Raw genomic sequence first — 26,180 nt, 5'->3', positions numbered from 1 at the left:
AGCGCGAGGCTCAGAGAAGCGTTTCTCGGCTTTGGAGCCTGACTCGGTGCTGTCCCCTGCTGAGAGTCATAAGTTGCTGGTAGGCTCATTCTACAGAGTAATAAGTATTGTTGTTTAGCAATTGTGTTGTTGAAATTCAGCTCCACTATGTCTGACAGTATTTATCTAAAATACTTTCCCTGGTGCGTGTTCAAGTTCCAGTAAACCGTGTCTTATTGTGCGACCTTTTCATTTTCCAGTGAAAAGGGATCAGCTCGTCAGATAAAAGCTACAAGCCGGAGTACAGGAAAAATGCGTGCTCAGAAAATCCAAGCATGATTGAAAACAAGATGTGTTAAATCAATGCGGTTTATCGCCTGCCTATTCCCGGCAATTGCTGTTCTAAGCTCATTCTGAACACACACTGGATGATAAAAGTACGGTGTCAAAGCACTCGCTGGGGTGGGAACGTAAGAAAACATGTTTATCAGACAGGCTGGGTGATTTTACCCCTCAATAACAGTTATTGTCAAAACTCTTTGGGAAGAAATCTGAAGAACAATTATAGAAGTAATATTACTCTTGTTATATCAGAAGATATGCCAGTAGGGAAGAGAATTATGGATTTATCTTTAAATGTTAAGAAAGAAAGATAGAGTATGATGGTCTTCAATATTTAAACACTGTCATCCATTACACAGCGAAAATCATCCTTCTCTTTCTGTTTCAAGGAATAAATCTGGCTTTGAAACCTAATCACAAATGATCCAAATTAAAAAAAAAATTCAAAATGAAAAGATTGGAAGGCCAAAAAAAAAAAAAAATCACGAAGATTAAGCCTCTATTTGCTTGAGGGACTTAATTTTGGTTTTAAACTTGGATCAAATTTGGAAATCTAAATTAAGTCTCCTGGAAGGCCATGCTCTTCAGAACACATCGTCCACGGTAACAGGGGCAACTTTCCCCATCAACCTTATTACAATTAGAGAGCAGTACAGTTTTTTCTAATTATTATAAGTTCACCTACTTCCCATTTTAGATAGAGTGTAACCCTCCGGGGCAAGGACAGGGGGTCTGTTCAAGAAGAGATGCTCCACTTCTGCCAGTAACTTCTCTCCAACGATCTTCTAGAAAATACCAACTGGTCGTGGTATGAAATAAATGGGTTTAGTGTATCTCATAGACAGCATTGTGTGTCTCTGTTTTCTCAAAAGACAAATCAGCCTTGTCTGCTCCTTACAGGTTTCAACCTATAAGGAGAACTTGATGAGACAGAAAACACAGTTTCTTGATCATTTGTGGGGCAAGTTTAAAACACCAGGGTGGCCTCCCCAAAAGGTTTGTGTTTGTTGACATGATGAGCTTTGAGTAAAGAAATTGGGCCATTGAGTGGCTTGTTCTTCTGTATAAAGTCAGGAGTCTGAGCACCAAGATTCCTGTTAGTGCTGGAATTTTGTTTAACACATATATAGTTAAAAAGGAGCAGTTTAATTGGTTGGGTAGCAGGACTTGTCAATATGCTGCAAATTGAGGTTCATTAATATTAAAATAAAATAGTCATCTTAGAATAGTAAGCAAAGCACTGTAAAAAAATAAATAATGAGGTTTCTGTACTAATTTATGCAACCAGTTTTCTGTTCCTCAGTTTCCCACTTTTGAATTGGGAGTAATAATTTTTAACATTTATGTCAAGGGCATATTACAAATGAGATGATTTCTGTAAAGCACTTTGATATAACTGGAAAAGGATCTTACATGACCTCAGGGTATGTTTAAAATGACACCTCTACAAGGAATCATTGTGGATTGTTAACATCTGCAATCTTTAGAGGTTCTTGTAACTTAAAGAATAAGTGAGTTCAAGATGCAAAATCTTAAGAATTAGTTTTCTTTTGCAGGCACCTTTGAAAGTAACCTGGCAAAATGTAAATTGGCATAAGTTTTATGAAGGATAGTTATGAAAGAGATACATATTATATCTCGAAAGACTTGAAATGTGCATATTCTTTTATGCAGAAATTTATCCTGAGTCTTATTCATTATAGCACTTCTTAAGTCAGTGAAAATTTTGGGAAAAACTTTACATACCCATTAATAGGGATTTGTTACATAAATTATGTCCATCCATATAGTATAATATGCTACAATCCTCAGAAAGAATGAGGTGGATCTAAATATGTATATAATCTATATTTATATAAAACAGAATTGTGAAAATGCCTGAAAGCATAAATACTAAAATATGAATACTGCTTATACATGAGTGGGGGTATTATGGGCCTTTTCCCTCTTTTGAAAAATTGTTTACATAATAACGTATTACTTTTAGATTTAGAAAAACAGTAAAGCAATTTCCTTTTGAAAAACAAAAGCAAGTCACTCTTAATTCCTTCTTCCTCCTCTTCATTGCTTTTACTTCTTGAAGTGTTATTAATTTTCAGACATGTGCAAGCTCTTTGCGTTCTGAGCTTCAGTCCTCAGGGTCTTCCATCTCAGTCTGTCTGAGATGGAGCCCCTGCCTTGTTTCATCCTGCTGGGCTGTCCGCTTTCTGGTGCACTTTCTCTCTTCTGTCTTTGCTTTGCACGTTGCCTTGGGCTCCACTCTTTGTAAAGAGGACTTAGCCACTCAAGGCACCTGATACCTCTGACTGTGCCTGTGGTAGAGGCATCACTGCCTTTGCTTGATTTGTGAGTCCCAAAGTTGTTACCGCACATCAAGAGATTCGAAGACTACAAATAGGAAGTCAGGGCACGTTAAAAGACAGTTTGGAAATTTTCCTTTGCCTCCTCTCTTGGTTAACTCTGTTCATGTTGGCTTCATCTTGACACCCTTCCTGTTGCAGAAAGGCACAGCTTTCTGTGGTTCGGAGAGCTCTGCTCCTCAAGCTGTCCTGGCTCTCACTCGCTCCTGAGGCTGGGGCACCAGGCTTTAAAAGCCTTTCACACCGAAAGCAGGAGCTCCACTTGCAGTGATTCAGTTGTAGGTTTTGGCTGTAGGAAGTGTGTCTCTTCCACGGAAGAAGCGAGCCTGGCATGCCATTTGTGCGGTAAACATCTAGGCGGGTAATGAAATATCCAAATGGCTGAAAGTGCAACAAATTTCCTCCTGAACTGTATTTCTGGCTCTTGTTTAGGTTTCTGGTTGATTTTTCGGTTTATATATTTTAGAGTCAGTCTTAAAGATAGGTTTGCGAAGATAACTTGCTGTTTTATTGTTTACCTCTGGTTGTTAATTTAGTGACTGAGGGAAAAATGGGGCCATTATGGAACAAAAAGGATCTGCCTAACACATATGTAATAACTCTCGTGCCCAGAATGGATCTGCCTTGGAGGGAAATGCTCTGCTGTTACTCCTTTAGTTCAAATATAGAGTATTCACCAGGGAAGCTTGGAGACCCAGGTGCTAGTTTTATCATTGCCTCTGCTATGAGGTTTTATTTATTACTTGGCATAGAGTCTAGATATTTGTTTGGACATTAAATGGCAATAGAATATTAATATTGCCTTCCTAATATCTGCATTTCTTTTTATTTCCAGTCAAAATGACATCATGTCACACAATCATTAAAAAAAGGAAATTAAAACTCCAGAAATATGTTAAAGCACCGCAGTGAGTCGCTGGGCTATAAAAGCAGGGAACTCTGTGAGCCAGGGTTGGAATGGCACCCCGAGCACTTTCCCCTGGTGTTTGGGAACAGAACTCTCGGCCTCACATTTCCATTGTTTCCTGGAATAAGTCTTCAAGAAGTTAAGGAGAATGGCGGGAGGAGTGATTTCTTTAAAAGGAAACTCCAAAAAGAGAGAAATCAATTTTCATAACTGAGAATGCATTCATCTTGACTACCTGATTTTACTTTACAGATAAATCTCCTTAAAGAGAGTTTCTTTTATTTGATGTGTTTGTGAAGTGGATTTCTTAAAAGAGAGAGAGAGAGAGGGAGGGAGAGAGAGAGACACTAAGGATATGAAAGAGCCACATATATATTTGGTTAGAATTTACTCATTACTAGATGTTTTAAATTGAATTTTGTAATCTTGTGATTAGTATTAATGCATAAAATCTAGTTGTATTATCTAGATTTTCTTTGCATACAGCATTTCATGCTGCATGAACACTAGAACATTAGAGATAATATAATAGCTTTTTATGACCAGAGCTGTTCTGTCTTGACCAGCACCTGAGTTGAAGGTGAGAAAGGAGAAAGGCTCAGTAGAGACTGGTCCAGAATAGAAAGCTACTGGTTTCCTTTGGGGGAGTCTGAGATGATGGGACTGGGAAGGATCCTAACGTCTTTTATAAGCAGACCTAGCTTAAAGCCAGATGAGACAGTTCAGGTTTTTTTTTTTAACCATTTAATCAGCTTTTACTTTTTCAAAAGTAATAACTCCGATACAGTTGAAATGCCATCCCCATGCACACAGCACCTATATCCTACCATTCCCAGTATCACCTCGTAGCTCTGGGCAAGAGGAGGGCCCTTCTGAAATCGCAGCTGAGACATCTGCTCTGCAAGCTTGTTCTCCTGGGTAGGAACATTTGATCTTGCTTTTTATGTGTTTACAGGGAAGTTTCCGATGTCCTCCAATACGTGGTACACAGCTCCTTGAGGGCCTACCAAGCTTATTCGGTAACTACGTATCTACCAGTAAATGAGTTTGAAGGACAGTGAAAAACATCCCGAATTCAATTGTTTGTGGCTCCCTGATGGCCTGATCACACTTTAAATTCATGTGTCCCCATTAAGTGTAGTGAGACCCTCAGTGGAGACTTTGTCAGAAGTGGGAGCAGGGGGGGTGATGATGAGAAAGACAAGAGGATGGGCTCCTGAGCAGGACGGCAGCCTGGCAGTGAGACGCCCAGCTACGTCCCAGCTCTGCAGTCGGAGTGTTGCGTCTGTGGCTTTGGGTTGGATTGTGTGCACCTTTCAGAAAGTTTGTTTTTTAGGGCTTATGGTGTTGTGACAGAAAACAGTTCATTCCTACAAATGCCACCCAGTGAACACATGGTAGGCACTAAAAATGATTACTGAATAAATGGATAATTTAATATTTTTAGGAATTTTAAAATGCATACATTGGTCCTATTTTATTCTGATGATTTAAGCTTTGGGGGGCTTTTCTATCTGGGATAAGAGATTTTTCTAAACCTGTGATCCTTCCTTGTTCCATTACCACCCCTGACTGGTTTAGGGTGACACCCTCTGAAACCCTTTTCGGAGAGTGTGGACTGGCTGTTGGAAGCGGGGCCACACAAGCTGTTCTCGCCATTCCGTTCCTTTTGCAGTTTATAGCTTCATCTGTTTTTCTTTTTTCAACCTAAGATGCTCATGCTTCTTTATTTGTGGCTAATTATGCCCAATTAAGTTTTTTTTTCCCTCTACCAGATTCTCAGAATTGTCCCAAGTTTGAAGGGAAAAAAATTGATTATTCCCATTTCTTTCTGGTGTTCCCTGAGCCCTGCACTTGAGTACAATGAGGTCACTTTGTTGAAGGATTAACTTTATATTACATTCTTGCAGAGTAGATGTATGTCCCTAAGGTACGACTACCCCCACTGATGAAATAAATATACCATTCTTTATGATTCCTCCCCGTTACCCTCTCTGTTGATTTTTGGAGAGTTTATGAATAGTCACATATTTATACAACTGGCCAAAAGTATACTACTTATTTTTCTTATGGTCTTTAATAACCTATGTAAGGTTATTAAAGGGTATACAGACCCCTTTTAAAGCATAGTTTCTTATGTCATTACTTTATACAAGCAGGTCAAATTCCATCTCACCAACAATCTCTTGCTCTTAACTTTTTTCTCTGATTATAAAAATAATGTAAGTGCATTGTGGAAAATGTAGAAAATGCACAGCACAGAGGAGGAAGAAAAGCACTTTAAGACCCACCACTTAGAAACAACTACTGTTTGGCACTTTATACACAAACACATTTCCTTTATTCCACATATGTTTGTTTAAATAAAGTAACCATATTGTACATATGCTCCTGTAATCTTCTTTTTAACTTAGCAATCTATTATGTCAGTAAATGCTTTTTTCTGTGACATTGCTTTTGAGGACTGCATCATATTCTACTCCATAGGAATGCCATAATTTAACCATCCCCTTCCCCAGATATTTCATTTAATTTTTTTTAGGGGGGTTAAGTAACAATCTTTATCAGATGTCCCCTCCTATTCAGTAATCACTTTCATTTTTTTCTCTAGTCAATGCAATCAGAGAAATCATCAGTTTCCTTTGAATTTAGCACAGTTAGCTTTGTCTACAGCACTGGACAATTCCACTGTAATATTCAATATTTATCTTGAGGGCAGGTTAACATATTTAAAAATATGAGCAGAGAGCAAATCATAAAGGCATAGGAAATAAATTAAAAGCCTTTGCCTTACTATTTTAAATATTTCCCCTCTCATGGTATACTTCCATAGAGTAGATGCTTATTTTTCTTTGAATAATGAGTTTAATATGTCTAATTCAATTACTCTTTGTGGCAGCAGAATGACTTCTCCTCTGCTCTTTAGCTATTAGTTCCATATGATGTTTGAATTAGTTCTTTTAATTGCTGATATTAAATGTCAGCCATTCTATTGTGAGTTGGCCACATAGCCGGAAAAACACATCCTCCCCCCAATACATTAGACAGTCATTCAATTAACAACCATGGGTTTCCACACACAATACGAATCCATTTATGCAAATGTTGAAGGGTTGGGTCAGCAATTCAAATTTTATTGGTGGCTTAGACTGAAAAATAAAACCAAGAATTAGAATTTTCAGAATGCTGAATTATGTTTTCAGATATTTAAATGATACATTTAATTGTCTAAAGCTACTATTTATGGTTAAACATTTTTGTTAGCGATTAGCATTATGGGTGGGGGGTGGATATGATAGATAACTTAAACCTCAGTGCTCATTCCTGTCTCTCTTATGCATTTCTTGATTAAATACCGTGGATTTTATGAGTAACAGCTTTTTCCTACATAAAGAATTCTATGGCTTTTTCTCTACAAGTCTAATTTGAAAAAAGAATTCTTCTCGAGGGTTTAGAAAGTAATTCATAAAATGGGAGGAATAATAAATATTGTGCCTTAACTTATATACTAGTATAGATAGAGAGATCTTGTACACCTGGGTATAATTTTGGTTAATTTCCACAAGAGACAGGTTGGAAGTTTACTGTTTGGAAAGGGGGGAGGGTTGGCTAAATCTCATATTTGCAAAAATGATTACATTATCTTAAATGAAAATGCTACTCTATTAATGACTTCAATAAGCATTACATTTGGGGAAAAAAATCTTTTTAATAAAAAGTTACCTGAAGTTCATTCTAACTTAAAATATACAAGTGAGGAAAAAGTACTTACTCTGATTTATGTGTCTTTTGGAGGTGTAATTATTGGCTTTTTACTCACCTATGTAAAACAATGTACTTTTGTAAATGGATTTCTGGCCACTTTATGCAGCCTTCCCCCCCCCCTTTTTTTCTTACATAAAAAGTAAGCACTGTCAATCAAGGAATTTTAAGGTTTATTTCCTCTTTAGAAATGATTGATAGCCTTTTAGATTTATAAGTTGACAAGTTAAAGGGTTCTATTGGTATAATTATGTACTAAATTCACAGTCTTTCAATTTAAATGTCCTTTTAAAACCACAAGATTATCATACCTGTATTTTGAAAAGTGGGCCAGTCAGTTTGGGTTGGTATACAAATTGCTTCCATTAGCCTTGGGACCTATTTGAATTTAATACAGTTTTTTAAAGTTAGTACTAGTATGAATCTTACTTTTAAAATTTAGGTTAATGGAAATGCATTTTAAGTAAAGCATGTGGCAACTTGTTTTCTAATGTATAGCTAAATGTCAGAACTACAAAGACTGTCTTTTTATTCCGTATGGGAGAAAATATGTGGTTGAACACTTTGGTTAGGCTAAAAAACAAAAGAAAAGAAATTTTAAAAACCACCCACCTACCCATTATTTGAGATATGGAGGATATGGTAGAGGATGGGGCTGCCATCTTTTCACATAAGAAAGGCTAAAGATATTTCCTATCCCAGGGAGGAATTTTGAAAATGATAGACCGGTGTCCACTTTTACTGTGTTTAATTGAAGGGTGCTTTGAAGAGTCAACGTGGGCAAAATTAGACCCATTGGTTCCAAATATTACAGGTTTGCTCTTCTTTTAGTCTTTTTAAGAATTATTCCTGGAGACTCAGCTACTCTAAGCTAGTACTCCACAGAGCAGAGGTTGGTCTTTTTCTTGAAATAATATCCATATTGATGAGTGGATCTAGCATTTTAGATGTGAGGGTTTTGAATCAAGGGCATTTTCAGTACCTATCTCTTTGCGGACTCTGTCAATGGTGGCACAGGCTTTCCACACCTGGAAGACCCACCCCACTCCTCTGCCCTTACCATTTTGTTGCATGCTTAATTGCAGAGAAGGCGCTGAGATATTTATTATATCAGCTGAGTCCATTAGGGGTTTTGCAGTTAAGCAGGTACTTTTAATTCTCTTGCTGTTTGCAGTGTGTAGACCGTTGAGTATTTTTTACCTGACTTACTGAACTAAAGTGAATCCTAAAACCTCACATCAAATACCATTTTACTTTCTAGTTATGATAATGTAAGGAATATAGAATTTGGCCAGAGGAGCAGCGTTCAAGGCCTGTTCCTAATGTTCTTTTGGGTAAGTCATTCCCCACTGTGGTAAACAGCAGAAGTAGATAGTGACAATGTTCAGCAAAGAGATTATTCATATCATCATTTGATGATCTAATTCAAAAGTATCAATGAAATGTTGGACTTTCCAGTTATTTCCACACTGTCAGTATTTCAAATCATGTTCTGCTTTATTTCCTGAAAGTGTTCTAATTGTGTGACTTCTTCATTGCAGCGCTCAATGAACCCACCATCGATTACGGTTTCCAGAGGTTACAGAAGGTCATTCCCCGGCACCCTGGCGACCCTGAGCGTTTGCCAAAGGTCAGGATACCTGCTTTTTGGGTTATGGTCTCTGGAAACTTGGACTTGAGTGACTGGCAGAAAACTCTGCATCTGATAAAAATGTGTTCATAGATCAGCAACTCATATTTTTGTGCCTTGTGTGTTTGGGGCTATAAGATAAGCAATAATAAAAGTAGCGAGCACTTATGTGCCAGGCAACGCTGTGCTTATTTTTACATTATTATGTCATTTTATCCTCTCAACAACCCTCTGAAGTTGGTACTATTACCACTCCTGTTTTAAAGAAGAAAATAATGAAGCAAAGAGAGATTAAATAATTTGCCCAAAGGCACACAGTGTGTAAATTGCTAAATTGAGATTCAAACCTCTACAGCAGTGGCTCCAGAGGCTGGGCTATTTAATCACTACATCATCAATTCTCAAAAGGAAAAGGAACATCAAATTTCCACCTACATGAGGATCTAGACTTATCCCCAATGCAGGGAGAAGAGTTAGAGCTCAAAAGAAAACATATTGGTTGATCTTGAAACTGGGAAGAGAGTACAGGCTCTTTCCTCCTGGGGCATCCTACCCATTTGGGAAATAAGGCACAAATATGTGAGAAATTAAACAAAAATTCAAGCCAGAGTAATATAAGTCATACAGCAATATGTCACTAACGGACAATCCAGAGAGAAGGAAACTGTTATTGATGCCTGTGTACTTGTGAAAGTCGGGGACATTCCCCAACTCTGCACCTGAGGAATTTGGGCTCTATATGGGAGAGATTGCCAAACACAACGGATTGTAACCGAAAATGAAATAGGACATTTAACAAACATGCAATGACTATTCTGTGAGGACTCAGAGGAGAGAACAGTTACATGCTAAAGAAGTTCAAAGTACAGAATTAGTTGTGTTACCATTCATTGTTTGCTGACAGCAAAATGAAATTTCACTTGCGTAGCAAGTGAAAACTATTAAATTAAATGGTAGTTTTGAGGTCCTTTTTCTTGCCACAGTAAGTCTAGAGAGATGTCATTTCTAGATCCATATTATTCTTGTAAAACACTTAGAAAAATGAAGTTGCCGTCCTTCCTAGCTCAGTGAACCTCTTTGGGGGATGAGGCCACCTGTGTGCTGGCTGCCCTTGAAGGCAGAGACCCTGTCGGAACAGGCCCTGGCCAGGAGAGAGCTGCCCCTCAGGCCGATGCACAGATGTGCGGGACAGAGGAGGGCACCACCGCCTCAGAGAAGAAGGTCTGTGATGAGCACAGGCATCTGTCCTCTACCTTGACCTTGGGGGGCAAGGACCACCGACCTTCAGTCTCAGCCTTCAGCTTCCCAGAACTGCAGTGCTATTCCCCTTGGCAAAAACTTTTTGAAAGCATTTCACCCGAGGAAGGTATCACAGGATGTGTTGTGTGTTTATTCACATCCTTATCTTTGAAAGGGCCTCCATCTTGCAGGTCCTTCCCTGTTCCCTTCCACCCTGACTTAGATAAATAATCTAACTATAATAATGAACAGCAGTCCCCTTTTGCAGCATGGATGTTTTGGGGAGAGATTTGCCATTAGGTTCCTCTGCCTAGCAAAAAGTTAGCTCCTGAGCATTTTCTGTGGGACAAACTGGTAATTTTATAGCACAATGGTATAAATGATGTGTGTCTACCTAATGGTCAGGGCCTTAGCTATCTTCGTGCTAGAACAAAGGCATGGGCACAATGCCAGATTCTTCCCATTTGGGAATTATCTTCACTTCATTTTTAGCATTTACTTAGCATTTGATCTCTAGGGTCCCCTGGATGTGTTTAGGAGAGTCTCAGATTGGACTCAGAGCTTGGCCACTTAGCTGTGCAACCTAAGTCAAAATCCTTTACTTCTCTGTGCCTCGGTTTCCTTATCTGTCAAATGGAGATGGTGATATTTCCTACCTTGTCAGGTTGTTATTTTAATCACTTGTTTAGCACTCATCAAAAAGGTAGCTGTGATTATTTGCTGGTTGAGTGAGAATGGGATTCTTGCTTCTGAGAGCTCTTGCATCCAGTCTGCAGAGCAGGGAATCCTAATCCTGGTGAGCAGTTGGGTACGTGATTTATCTTCTGTGCCTCTGTTTCTTCACCTACAAAATGGGAATAATACCATGCCAATTTCACAGGGATCATGTAAGGATAAAGAGAGGCAATCCCATGGGTGCCTGTGGCATAGCATCTGGCCCATAGTTGCCACTCTAAAGATATTTATTGAAAAATAGAAGACAAATCTGGTTTAATGGTTGAGATCTAAGGAAGCCAGGCAGTACTTTTCTTATTTGTAAGGAAAGGAGAGAAATGGAATCTAGGGGTGAGTTTTGTGTACTTACTTTTGGAAAACATTTTTATGGTTGCACGTTATGTTCAGAAACGTTGAACAAATAGCATAGGCACGTGTCGCTTTGTCCCTGATGGCCTGATGGTGAAATTCCCAGCCCTTTTCTCCTGGGTTTGGGAAGAGTAATCAAGGACACAATGGGTTTGTGTGTTAAGGAAACACTCCACAGCTTGCCTCTAGCCACTTGACCATGCAGGCCCGGCCAGAGCCCACCCCAGGAAGCTCTCAGTGTGACTCAGAGCTGAGCGGCTGTCCTCTTGGCTTTGAATGTTAAGGTGGAGTTAGAGTTCAAGGGCAGGGTCAGGAAGTGGCGGATGGAGCCAGCACAAGGTATTCTTGTGGACTTGGGAGATTTATACTCCTGCTGTCCATTGTTAGGGGGATACAAATGGGCTCCGCCTTTCTTAGAATCATGGTCAGTATTTGTCAGACAGGAGTGTTTCAGTGAGCTGTGGACCACACACCTTAAAAAACAAACTCCACTTTATTAAACCCATGTGTTTGTGAATAGACAAAGCTAGATTCATACAACCACCCACATATTCTGTCAAATGAAACTGTTCCAAAGACCAAGCAGACAGCTTTCCATAATAATATGCCTTTGTATACAGGCTTGTGTTTGTTCAAAAAACTTGGACATGCTTTGTTTTATTGGAGCCCCTCTTGTGAGAGAAGTTGGGAAGGCAGACATCATTCCCAGTTACCAAAGGGGAAAACAGGAGCAAGAAGACTCCTTCTCTGCACATTATTTTGTCCCTGAAAATCACCATCAGTGATAGTTGCTGTACACACAAATTTAAAATACTATAATTATGCTGACCCCAGATGTTTTTTGGTTTCCTTTTTCATATACACACAGAGAAAGGCGGGCTAAGGTTTATAAATCACAGCGTTAGGTCGTTTCATACAGTTTTGCCTTCCTCTCTGGATCCTGGCAGGAGTGGGGGGAACAGAGGACCAACTTTGGGGTCAAGATTGACTTTTCTTATAATTTAGAGGTAGGGAGGATCAGAAATCCTGAGATGCTGATTGCTGCAGTGATGTGATCCAGAGACATGAGCAAGGAGCTCTCTCTGTTTTGAAGGTCCGAGGTGTCTCCACCCCCTTTCAATGTGTTACTTGTCTTCACGAGTGGTCAGTAAGCCCTAGCCCAGAGGCAGTGAGAGCAGAGCCTGAGCGTGGCTGACAGCCTGCGCGGTGGCCATGAACCCTGGAAATCAGGGAACCGTTTGCCTTGTGCCCGGCACTGTATTTTGAAGGTTTTTAAGAACGTAGAGACCAAGAGAGTGAGCTCTCAAGTCAGACAGATGTGGATTTTGGAAACCAGATCCACTACTTGGTGTACGACTGGATTTCCCAAGCCTCGGGCTTCTCCTTTGCAAAGTAGATGCCCCAAAGCCTCGTTGATAGGCGTTAATGAGACCATTCATGCAAAAAGGTATCCCAAGCCTATAGCATGACTCCAGTAAATAGGGGCTGGTAATCCCTGCACGGCGGGTGTTCCCCATTTCAGATGAGGAGTCAGAGCCCCCAGAGTTCTGGTGACTTGCTATGACATCACAGCTAGCAATGGGAAAACTAAGATTCAAACCTATGTCCTTGGGCTCAGAAGCCACTGTTTCTACTACATTGAGTTCCGACTTTTCCTTCGGATCTGAACACCCAGATAATTCTGCCTTGAGGCGGTTGGCTTCTCTGCCCCTACCCATGCCAATACCTGGCCCCGTCCTGCAGACTCTCACCAGCTTTCTCTCTGTCCCCCACTGAGAGGGGTTGGCATGGAGACCTTCTCAGGGCACATGTGTTTTTCCTCCAGTCCCTCTTTTAGAGAAAATAAAGCAGTTTGAGAAAAGTAACAAAAGCTGCATTTGTGTATTTTGCTTTATGGAGCTGAAAATATCTGGTAAATTGATCCAGTGGGAGTAATAAATACACATTACTTTATCTTGTTCTTCATGTCCTATACCCCTGAGCCTTGATAGAACAACACCACTTAATAGACTTAAAAAAGAGTAATTACACTCATTGGTTGTGTGATTTTTCAGCCCTCCCAGCCCTGCCTGACCTTCTAATTTAGCTCACCGTGTCTAACTAATGCATTTATATTCATCTTTTATGAAGCATGTATAGTACAGAATTGACTTTAGAGCCTTTTTCAAGCTGTCCTCCCAGGTTTCCAATCTGGTTAGTAGTGAGGAGAAGAGGAGCAATCCATCTCTATACATCTGCACGTATAGACAGCACATATACATGGCGCAACGTATTTTTTTATCCTTTATGAAACATAATAAAAAGTATTTATTACATTTTACTTTAAAGCTTTTATACATTCTAGCATTATTTACAGCTAAACATGCAGGCAAAAGATGTGAGTGTTTTAAAAATGATTACTGTTAATGTTTCTGCTTGTCAGAAGTGCTTAAATTTTCCTGCACTTTGTCTAAAAACTTAGTACTGTTGCCTTTTAAGAACAACACATTTAAAAGATCTTGCAAGTCAGATTTGCAAACACCGCTGACAGTTTGTGATGAATGATATTGCAAAATTTGCAATATGTTTGTCATTTCGCACAGCCTACATATTAAGGAACGGATTAAGAAACTCGAAACCCCTATGGAAAACAACCATCCCAAACAAACCTCAGCCAAACCTTGAACCCAGAGAGCAAACCAGAATCTCTCACCCGGGTTTTCTCTCCCAAGTTCCCACTCAGCCAGTGGAACCCAATTGTTCTCAGTGCCTTTTCTCTCACCATATGGTCTCCTCATTACCATACACTAAGAGTCCATATGGGAAACTTGTGAAATGAACTGTATTCATTTTAACTGCCAGATGAGCAGCCTTTTGCTTTGCAAGCTTAGCTTAAGTCATCTGCTGCCTTTGTGTTGTTATGGCAACACGGCACCAATAAAAAATTCTAATCTACTGTAAGTGATCACAGTATTTTAAGTGCTTGCCTATAACTGCCCTCAAAGGGGAAAGAGAGAGGAGGGGTTATATTTGTCCAAGGAGCAAAGGGTTGTTGTTCATTCCAGCAGGTGTCAGTAAAGAAGCCAGCGAGATCAGGATCGAGGTGCTAGCCTGGCCATGCAGCAGGGGATGGATGGAGAGGGAGGTGGATGCTGGGGGCGACGGATTGTAGGAAGGACAGATCAGAGGCAGGATGGATGGTGGACCCTTTGGGTGGGCGTAAAGAGCACATTGAATGTCAAGCACCATGGTTGCCCTGGCAGACGCACTACTCTGCTGGTACTACGTAGCCAGCCAGCCAGGAAGAAAACTCAAGGTTTGGTACTACAGAAGCAGCAAATCCTCATGGTAGTGTCTCCTTCCTTGGCATTCGAAAATCTCAGTCTCCATGAAGCTGCTCTTCCTGTGTACATGGGAATTAGTCATTTCAAACACCAGGCTAATTAAGAGTACCTTAAAGTAATGGAAGTAGGCAGCAACATCCTTAAATATAAATCATTTTCACCTCTGCGGGCCACATGATATGTTGCATCTCTGTCGCTCTATCTGTATTGAAAGTGAATGTTTATAGTCTCAGTTCATCAGTTCACATTAGCCTCATGCTGAATATTTAAACACAGAACAATTTGAACACACCATGAAGGAAGACAGTGACTGCACTTTCATTTGGAACAGCAAGGGCTCATCTAATAATAATTTAGTAAATCAGCCATTTAGTGGCTCAGTTGTGCACTGCATTGTGCCAAATATTATTCAGTTCAACTGTACACTTGCAAAATTGAAATTCAGTCTCCAGTCACAGGCACTGTTTTTGCTCAGTGGAGAGATGAGACCCAAAATCACCCTCCCTAAAGAGCGTTCGTGTTTAGTGATTTATCATAAATACAGAGCTGGGGCAAAATAAAACCGGAGTCGGCTGTATACAATGTCTTCTAATTATGCTTTTATTGTTTTAGTCTTTATGCAAAGACTATCAGTAATTCAAAACCTGCAGTTGCATCAGTGAAAACACAAATAAGAAATCTTTGCATAAGCACATTGCCTCTTAGCAGAAAGCAGGATGACTAAGGGATTCAGAAAAGGAGAAAGAAAACCTGACATCTTTATCTTCCACACTGACACTGGCCCCCCTCTTCATCTTATTTATTTATTTATTTACTTTTTTTTTAATTTGAAGAAACTCTATTAACATTATATCTAGAAACAAAAGTGACCCTATTCAAACAAAACACAGGAAAAAAATGCAAATCTTATGGTATATTCAACTCTTAGAAAAAAACACGTTTGAATTCGATCCCAGGAAACATTTTGTCTCCATATTCTCTTGTCAAAAACACTAACTGTGGAATGCAGTCCTTTCCCCTTCCCTCCCCTATATCTGCCAGAAAATTCACAGGCAAATTCCATTTCCCCAGTTGACAATGTGCTCTGTTTAGGGGCTTGCTATCCCCTACTACTTATATTTATTTTATCAGGGGAGTTTAGCCTACATCTGTGCATCCCCGAAATTGTATGTAGAATCTCTATATGTGTATGTATGTGTGTGTGTGTGTGTGTGTGTGTGTGTGTGTGTTAGGAGTATGCCCACATACATGCCTGCACATATTATTTTTCTGGAAAAGGAAGCTGTGGCTTCACTGAAAAGGCCCATGGCCCCCACAACAGTTATAATTGTTACTTCTTTACTTTATTCATTTTATTTTATTTACTTATTTTTTTTTGAGACAGAGTCTCACTCTGTTGCCCGGGCTAGAGTGCCGTGGCGTCATCCTAGCTCACAGCAACCTCAAACTCCTGGGCTCAAGCAATCCTTCTGCCTGAGCCTCCCGAGTAGCTGGGACTACAGGCATGTGCCACCATGCCCGGCTAATTTTTTCTATATATGTATTTTTAGTTGTCCAGATAATTTCTTTCTACTTTTAGTAGACACGGGGGTCTCACTCTTGCTCAGGCTGGTCTTGAACTGCTGAACTTGAGCGATCCACCCGCCTCGGCCTCCCAGAGTGCTGGGATTACAGACGTGAGGCACCGCGCCCAGCCTATTCATTTTGTCTTTAACTGACTTGTTTTGCAGTAAATTATCCTGTCTGTCATTATTGTATCATTCCCATTTTAGAGATGAGGAAATTGAGGCTCAGAGAGGACAGGTAACCCACTCAAGCTTACACAGCTAGTAAATGGGGGTTTTCTACTTCCCCATACTTCCTAATTAGTCCATTCAGAATCTTTTTTAGGCTTTCACTAATAGGATGGCATCTCAAACACAACACTCAGACACGCAATACACACTGACTGTAAGAATGTATGTATTTTACCAAAGTTTTCTGGAAAATCAGTGGGGGCTATCCATCATATTGCTGGCTATTGCTTGATTAGCACTAACTAAATATAATCTACCAAACCAGGTGTGTTGGTATTAACTCTGTCTCACGGGATGAGGACACAGAGGCCTGAGTTTACAGTACTAATAGGTAGCAGAGCATGGATTTGAGCCAAGTCTATCGGACTCCGGATCCAGAGCCTGTATCTCTAAGGAGTGCCTCCTAGAAGTAAGAAAAACGAATTTGAAGATAAAAGGCCATTTTGCAAAGCAATCTTAAAATCCCTCAAGCTTGGTGGGAGGGAGGAGGGAAGTGGTAGCCTAGACTGAGGTTAGCTCACAAAGGGCTGAGCTAGGCAAAAGTGACAGCAAGAATTCAGCACATACACGCAGACAAACCTTAGGAACCGTTCTTTCCCTATTTAGCTGCAGAGCCATGTGGAGGGCCTTGCACTAACAGTTATCCAATAGCTCAGCCCTGGACCTCTTTCAAGTTCTTTTTCAGCACTAAGCTCTTGATGAGGAGGGTTAAGTTTAACCCACTTCATATCACACCCCAGTACAGTGGCATCGAATATAATTACTCACCAGGTCAAGGAGAAGTAACAGGAGGAACAAGAAACAAACTCAGTTCTACCTCCAACCACCCGACATCCTCCTCTTAAAAACTGAAGCCCTTAGGAACGAAGATGCTAGGAGGTCTTAACTCTTGCTCACAATGTTCAGCCCTGAATAATTAAGCACTGGAGGAACAAAGATCGAGCCCCAGCAGTCTTGAGGCAGTGGATTTTCATTGCAGTTATACTCAGGACCATCTGTAAAGCCTTGGCAATCATCATCGACAGATATCTCTTGAGGTACATATAATAACTGATGATGTTCAACAATTTCAGAAGCAAAAGCAAACTATATTTTTGCCTCCCTTAGATATCCTTAAAGTGCAATATAGTTCTAGCATGAGCACGTATCACTTACTCAGGTTTAACTCTAGTTGTGTCCAAAAATATAAACATACACATATATTTGTATGCACACACCAAACACACGAACATACAAACACACAGGTACCTACGTGACAAATACATCTCTTTGTTTACTCTGTGGTCCTTTTACTTTCAAGCTAGATACTTATTGTGCCTTGCCCCAGGGAAAGAAAAGCCAGAGCCAGAAGACAAAGAGAAACAGAAGTAGTTAATTTGGGGCTTTTTGTGTTTCTAAAAGCCCAGGCCTTGCCGACTTAAAGGTGACTTAAAAGATTGTCAAGGGTAATTTTGACTCTAGGCAGTTTTTGTTTCATGTGCTGACTTTACAACCTACCCCTGAAAAAGACACCTCTGTCCAGAGCTTTCTCTTTAAGCGGAGACTTTTATCCTGATCAGAAAGTCGATTTCCAAGGCCACTCAGCAGGACCTAACCCAGAGCGTGGGTCTTAAACCAGTACAATGAATTGGAATAAGAAGATCCCGCCAGAGGTTACCAAGTTCAGCTCTGTACCTCCAAGCAGGTCATATTCACAAGGGTGCAGACACCATTTTTCACTGTATTTGTGGCGGGAAGCACCCCGGGCTCCCATTCACCAATTACCATGACACCATTTAGAAGAAAATGCCAGGAGACCCAAAAGGGGAGAAAACCATTGTCATAACTCTTCTCAGGAATACCTGGTTTCACAATTTATACTTAACTGCTGACACTTGAAAAGTTGAACATTTTGGTAAAATGAATCAAGCTGTAATGTTTCTTTTATGAGATCCCCTTGCAGGAAAGGGAAGCTTGGCACCTCATGGAGCCCAAGCTTAGTTATCCATCATAGTAAAGTCAGCTGTCCTAGCCAGCTTCTCAGAGGTCACGCGATCGAACCAACAGCTCTTACAACTATATTATTGCTTACGGAACAGTAATTGAGGCACCAGATAAAAATTACCTGGTCTAATAGGCAGCGAACAATTTTCACTCAATAAAATTATGAGCCAAATCATTCATTTCATAACACTCTGGCTAATTTATTTGTTGACCTTTTAATATCCATAGCTCTTCAGTGGTATTAACTGCAACTCAGACAAAATCTCTTGTTCATTTCACTTTCATTGATTTTTTTTTTTTCCACTGAGGCAATAACAGCTGCTTGCAAACAGCCTTTTTCTTTCCACTGTAAAAGTCAATCATGTAAGTTAGTATGTCTTACGTTGATACTGTGTTAGCTTACAACCTGGTTTAATTTCATATGATTCAGAAGTCTCCTACACCATGTTTTTAACAAAGGCAGAGCTTGCTGGTGCACCTCTAGCCACGCTGGCGGGTGACACATAATAATACGTTTGAGAAGTAAGATGGCTGTCATCTAATCTGAACATAAAATCAACTTGAAAATTAGAGGAGGTTCAGAAGTACCCCCTGCATTTTCTCTAGACTCGAATGCTTTTGATGCCTTGGCCTCTCGTATTAATAGCAGTAGATTCTTTCAAAATATTTCATTCCTTTGTTCTGGAAATTTCTACAGATTTTGACTGTGGTTTGAATTTAATTTTTTTTTCTTTAAAGACTATAGGCAACAAGTATGCACTAGGATGTTTTGTAGAGCAGTCAAAGCTTCAGTTGAATCTTCTTATATAATAAAATACTATGAAGCCTTTAGAATGCAGGGTTGTAAAATATAATTGTTACACATTTGGCATTTTATGCCTCCCTGGAAATAACCACTTGCTACCTATACTTCATTTATGCTCCTCCTTTCCATTTCAATTTACTCTAAAGTGGTCCTTAGCCATAATGAGAATGCCCCTTTCAACAGAAACATGTTTAATTATATCCGTGCTAAATGTAAGTGACTCTTCTCAGTCATAGGGCTTCTGAGTAAAGAGTGTTTAAAGTGTGACACTAAAGGCTTCTAATGATTTGCGGTAAAGCTCTATTTCAAGGAGTTCATATTACAAGAAAAATGAAAAATTTGAGGAATGTCTCAGAGGATGGGAAACTAAACAGTGCCCAAGTGTTATTTTGTTTTTTTTTACTCTTTCCCTCACTGCCCTCATTATACTGAGTTTTTAGAATGCAAAGTCTACCATTGTGGAATTTTCCATTTGGCTGAATAAACACAAAGGAAGTTGGGATATAAAACTACCCTCCACAGAAATACATCTCAGTACAACTGGTAGTTACTGCATTGTACATCCAGCTCTGCAGGAAGTGGGCTGCAAGACACTTCTAATCAATTTTTCAGCATTTGGGCTTTCCAATAGGTCATAGCACCCAGACTTTCAGAAGTAAATGGAGAAAGAGCCAGAACTTAAAGTCTGGTGAGCTGAATGTACACTCCAAAATCTGGTTCCTACAGCAAACTCCAGAGCAAGGAGGCCAGCAGTGAAATCAATGCTGATTTCATGGACAGGTGCTTATCATCTCTAAATCAGGAATAATTTTGCCATTCTACTTCATTTTATGTTGCTGATAGGTGGCCCGTTGCATCTTAAATCCCCTGATAAGGCAGAGTAGACTGGTGATAAACAGGTGTCAGGGAGATGTACAGTGACAGAAAATTATTGTATTTATTTCTCAGGAATCACCCAACTCAACTTTGATAATTGATGCTTGTGGTTTATCTTCTGTTTTCTTCCGTATCTCTCAAAACATTATTTCCCACTCGAGCAAGCATAAAGCCAAGCACAGATTGCCCTCCCAAATTACTGAAGCATCCTTGGGCCTCAATTTTATGAGGGAGTTCCCAGAGTCTCAAAATCTAATTCTGAAACTTGAAAATTAATGTCGTGTTGGTAAATGGCTTTATAAGTTGGCTTAGATGTATGTACTATGAATGAAAGGAAGTTCAAGCCATCTTTCCTGCTCATCTGGGTTTGAGTTACCCAAAACATTGAATTGAACTTATAAATGAGTCTAGTATTGGTCAGTTAGACAACCTTCCCCTAAACCCTGGAAGGCTAGATATGGCCAGTAAATGTGAGCTCACTAGCTACACGTCTGAGGTCAAATGCTAAAGAGAAGACTCCCACAGATGGTGAATAATCCTCAGAGATTTCAATGTCATGAAACAGAAGAAAAGATGTATTTGACATGATATGGCTGGTTCCCAATGTGACTTTCTGTTAATGTGCAAATACCTAAGTATTTCTAAGGGCCTAAGAGTACAGTTAATAAAAGGCTGAGGTACATCAAGACCAACGTCATGTTGCTAGCAGTCTATAACTTGAGCTAATGTCTGTACTAGACATGATTCATTATATTAATCACAAAATTAAAATGTAAGCACAAGCCAGCAGGAGAGAAAGAGCAAATTCATAAAAAGAAAAGTGACATAAAATAAAAAACTCACAGTGATCAAAACTTGACTTCTGGGAATTTATATATTGGATTAAAAAGCCTATAGCCAAATGGAACACCAAATTTAAGTCTTCTGCTTTTATAACCTATGCCAAATATATGACTGTGTCATTTCATCATGTAAATTAAGCATGCACTTTTTAAAATCAGTGACTATCTTAGAGTAAACTCTTCAACAAGAATCTCTCAAGACTTGTGGTTGGCCGAACATGGTGCTAGGGGCTTAGAGAAGGAGATTAAGACGTGTCTATGGCCTCAAAGAGCCTACAGTCTAGCTTAAGCGTGAAGACTAACACATTTCAGATCAGAGCAAAATGACCTCTCAGCATGTACTTCTCTGCTATGCTGGGTTGTACAGATGGCCACACTGTTTTTCAGAGGAATGGGGGAGATTACGAGCTGAAGTATCAGTGAATGTGGAATTATTTCTGATAGAATAGTATAATTCTCAAGAGCTCAGGCTCTGATACCTAACAGGCCAGAGGTTGAATCCTTGCTCAGCCACTGGTCAGCTGTGTCAAACTGAGGAACACTTAGCTGACTTCAGTGAGTGTCAGTGTCCTTATCTGCCAAATGGTAACACACACAGCACCTCAAGGGGCTCTGCGTTAAGACTGAATGAGTTCATGTTCCACTTTCGATAAATGAGATTTATCTCTTTCATTACTATACCACCACCGCCACCTTCAGTACCAGGCTTTAGAGGATGGAGAAGCATTATAAATGGGCACAGGTTGAAGCCAGCATTCCCAAAAAAGGAATGGCAAAAGGGGTGAAGGTGTGGACATAGGAAGGAGCCAGATGGTTTACTTCTAGGCTGGGGAGGACAAGAATAGGGAGCAGCTCTTCAGATGCCTTGGGAGACAAGATGGATAAAGATGGTTAAGACCAGATGCTGGCAGCAATGTTTTGTAACCCTCGTAAAAACCTGTCGCTCAGTTCCGGGAAGATAATGTGCCTTGAAAGTGCTGGAGAATAATATCCATGCGTGACAAGTGGGGCAACAAGAAGCTCAAATGGTATTTGCTAATTGAGTTGCAACATAGAAAGTAAAGCTGAATGTTCTCTTTGTATCTGTGGCCCATTCAGGATTTTTATTATAAAGCTGCCAAAACATAAGTAAGAACCATAACGATTATACCTAAACTGTTGCGTGGAACCCCAGTCCTCCTTGAGTCTCCCCAGTATTTCTGTAGACTCTAGATAGATTTAGCATAATGTATTCACTTTTTTCTCTGTGGACCTCCACTCACATAATCACCAGCTGATGGTCATAGCAAGACAGGTGAAGCCAGATTTTCATTGTGAGATAAAACAGATCAGCAAAAACTTGTTGTTGTCTTTAAGGAGTAAACATTTTCTGTATCTTTAAGAGAGAAAAAAATCGAAGGCCATAAAAAGAAAAATCATCTTACTCAGGATGTAGATTGGAGAACAAGCATTACTCTAGAAGGAGACTCTGGGGCTTTTCAATATTTAGGATACTAGTATTTGTCTTTTTAATTCCCAAATGGGATTTTTTTTTAAATCCAAGGATAGGATTAATTATCTTGGAAGAGTCTAATATCTACCCTCATGTTTAAAACTGCAAGTAGGGAGACATTTCAAACATTATGAAAAGAAGAAAAAATCTCTCCTGACAAATAAATGCCTTGAAAAATTAGATATTAGTGCTAGTCAAGTGCTCTTTCTTTTCAGAAATATTAAAATTGCATATTAGAACGGAAGGATCCTTATACTGTGCTCCCGCCTAATGCCACAAAAAATAAGACTTTAAGAACAATTTTAGAGACAAAAGATTATATGAAACATCCAGCTCTTTTCCCCTTATGGGAAATTTCTTTTTTTAACATCCAAGGCTCAATCATTTCCTAATGCAAAATTACAGATTTTTCAAATTACCATCTAAAACTGCAAAAAAATTACACTTGTGACCACAGAAGAGATAGCATACACTATCAATTTGATTTTAAAAGGCATACATCTTTTATACTACCTGTCATTTTTATAATGCCTTTTACAAATTTAATCAATACATTTTAACATTCTATATACTTTAAGTGCAATATACAATAAATATTCAAGTTTCATCTTAAACATGCTTTAGCCTTTAAATTGTTAAAACTGCAGTGCCCTTTCAATCTACTTACATAATGTCATAAAATATACATTTCAAGGTAAATGAAGTCAGCTACTTCAATTTAGTCCCTCAAACTGGTAGTAAATGAGAGGTTAACACTATGGTGCCAAACCCATTATTGAGTAAATTTAGCACCTTGGACAGCTCTGTAAAATCTTTATTGCTTTCCTGACCTGCTCGTCATGTTCTGTCTGTGTGTTCAGTGGCTCTCAGCTCTGATTGAAAGGCAATATATTAGATCCCCAACACAAACACGCTTGGGGGCTAGTTCACCGGGAGCGTAATGACACGGAGGTGAGAGCAATTTTCTGGTCACCGAAATCCAAGCACCTTGCAGGTCCATTGCACTAACGCATAGAGGACCCAGAAATTTCCTTTCTCCTTCCCATTTGCAGAAATAACTAATGGAAGCTGAATCACATTGGCAAAGCCGAACCAAGTCTCCCTTAAGCCCTTAAAAGTTGTACTGCAGTGAAGGATTTTTTAAAATGGGGGAAATATCACTTACGGGTGTTGCTTCTAGGACAAGAAATCTATGTTCACTCTCTTCAAATCCAAGAACGCTGGCCTGAGGTGGCACTGTGCTGGTGGCCCACCGATGGCAATGTACTGAATGGAGAGACGTGCTCTGGCATAATGGATCAAAGACGGATGCAACTTTAGGAAACAAGATTCACATGTTTCATTCTTAAAAGATTAAATGGTGATGAGAGCTCTGGGTATCATATGGAAATAAGTAGAAAAAGAAATAAGTGGATTATTGAAAACTTATTGAAAAACTTTATCACCAACAATAGATAAGATAAAATATGTAATATACACTGATCGACAACATTTTTTCAGGCTTACAAAGAACTTCAAAGATCTTGGAATTTAATTTTGAAACTTCCCTCCTCCCTGGTTCCATGAAATTAATTAAAATAAGGACTGCTCTAAGTCCCCAGTGATAGTGTCACAGGAGTGAAGTTCAGTTTCTTCCTGCACCTCATCATGCTTTTGAGAAACAGGGGACTTGTTTTGTTTTTTCCTATAATGGAAAGAAAGAAAAATATCTTCTCTGCCAAGCCCAAACACTAGCATAAATATTTATTTGAAGAAATAAATGAACATAGACCCAGAGAAGTCAAATCTTAGTAAATAAACTAACTCAATCTTGTTTTGTTTTAATCTTTCCTGAGAGCCAGATAAAGCCATGAGGTTTTAGTGAAAGCAGCACAAGCTGAATTTGATCCGGGGATAGGGTTTAGTGTGCCCACACTGTAGTAAATTATTAACTGCTGTGGTCAGACAATACTGCAAACAAAAAGTGGTAAATTATCTTGTAGCTTGCATTAAAAAATAAAGAAATGATTTCAGATGTATTGGTTCAAACCCCATTGATTATATAATGCTTTTTACTCCCTACTTGAAAAATACCTGTTTTATAAAGGGGTCTGGCAGCTTAAGGCAAGCATAAATGTTTATTGAGAACTGAAAACCCCTCTATCTCATTTTTGAATTTAGGACATTAGATATGTCATAAGTAGTTACTGTAGTATGACAACTATTTTATCTTATATTATAGGGAATTTAAAATTGAAAAATGCTAATATGTATCTAAAAGCTTGTCATTTCAAGAGTTGTTCAGGATTTTTGAAGAGGCTATGGTGACAGCAAAATGAATGCAATTATATCCCTATTTTCTGATCAGTGTCTGCAGTATATAAAAATTGAACAGCACTGCTTCTCCATGCAGAAGGCTATTGTGTAAAATATTTAAAGTTAAACTTCTGTTTGAAACTTTACCTACAGCAAAAAGTGGTAAACATATCTTCCTGCAAATCACCTCTGCTAATCATACCACACCCTTAGGTTTGGTTCTCTGATAAGCTCCCATTGTTATATACATCAAACTTAACTTTGCTTCCCCCCTCCACACACACAACACATTCTGGTATAAATGAATCTGCAGAAAATTAAGACAAAAGGAAAAGAGAATGATTCTTTTGATTAGAATGAAAAAAATTACCACCATATGCATTTTTGGAGAGTACCCCATATTATTAGAACCAAGCATGCAAACTGAATATGGAAGCCCACCTAAATGAAAAGAGGGAGATGTGTTTTCTTCAACTGGAATGAGCAGCAGGGCATACGTATAGGATGAGAATGAAGGAACAAATGACAAACAATACTGAAATAGCAAAGAATTGCTATAAAAGAAACAGACTCTGCTAGCCATGAAAATTGGTGTAGAAGGGGCTTCCGGGGATGGGAGAATCCTTTTGTAAGAGCCTTTGACAAACAGTGCGTTGCCTTAGTATGTGAGTTTACTGCTTCACCCCCTTATATCATGAGTCTGCCATACAAGGGAGATAAACAAAAGAAGTTTAATGCTACATGCTTCTAGTGGCTGAAGATTGATTGGAAATCCCTCGAAAATGACCTGTCTGATAAGATCAGGGTTCCTGGAATAAGCAATTAAGTGCAAAATAAACACATCTTGGAGATTCATAACATGCACTGAATGACATTGATTGTAGTAATCTAGTAAATGACCACAGAATTGTATTCAGCCATAAACGTATGAGTGCTTTATCGTGCCTATGGCGCACTATTGAGCGATGTATTTTATCTTGCGGTACCAATGATGCTCACCTTTCGTTTGACTCAATTAGGTGTGTATATGAGCAGGGATAAACTGGCGATCGAACACCACTCTGGGGTTCCCCACGCTACTGCCTTTCTAGCAGTGCCTTGGCAAGGGATGGCCAGAGGGACCAGAATGATCCCGTGGAAAGATAACGATAAGCTGCCTTCACTCAGAGGACTGTAACCTTCACTCAGAGGAATGTATCTGCTTTTCTCTTGACAGGAAGTAATACTCAAAAGAGCTGCGGATCTGGTAGAAGCGCTGTATGGGATGCCACACAACAACCAGGTGAGCGTTCTGGGCCTCTAACCTGTGTGGACTTCCACGTTCAACTGAAGATCTCAGATTCATTCTTGTAACTCTCGAGAAAGCACAAAAAATAGAAAAGCCATGTGCATGAGTTAAGAGTATAAGTAATTCAGCTATAACATGTTGCAAGGCTATTCAATCCTTCTCTCTTTTGTAAATCTTT

General features: G+C 39.4%; 1 protein-coding gene across 5 annotated transcripts in view; it reads left to right on the top strand.

Moving 5' to 3' along the window:
* Positions 1 to 26,180, top strand: part of EBF1 (early B-cell factor 1) — a 391,177-nt gene that overhangs the window by 347,357 nt on the left and 17,640 nt on the right. For all 5 annotated transcript variants that reach the window (XM_012644792.1, XM_012644794.1, XM_012644791.1 and 2 more), the window contains 2 exons: positions 8,892 to 8,980; positions 25,931 to 25,996. In XM_012644792.1, the coding sequence (XP_012500246.1) occupies positions 8,892 to 8,980; positions 25,931 to 25,996 (155 nt within the window). The remainder of the gene's footprint in view (positions 1 to 8,891; positions 8,981 to 25,930; positions 25,997 to 26,180) is intronic.

The sequence above is a fragment of the Propithecus coquereli genome, unplaced genomic scaffold (genome assembly GCF_000956105.1).
Source record: "Propithecus coquereli isolate 6110/MARCELLA unplaced genomic scaffold, Pcoq_1.0 Scaffold220, whole genome shotgun sequence".
NCBI lineage: Eukaryota > Metazoa > Chordata > Mammalia > Primates > Indriidae > Propithecus > Propithecus coquereli.
This window is presented reverse-complemented; position numbering and strand designations above follow the sequence as displayed.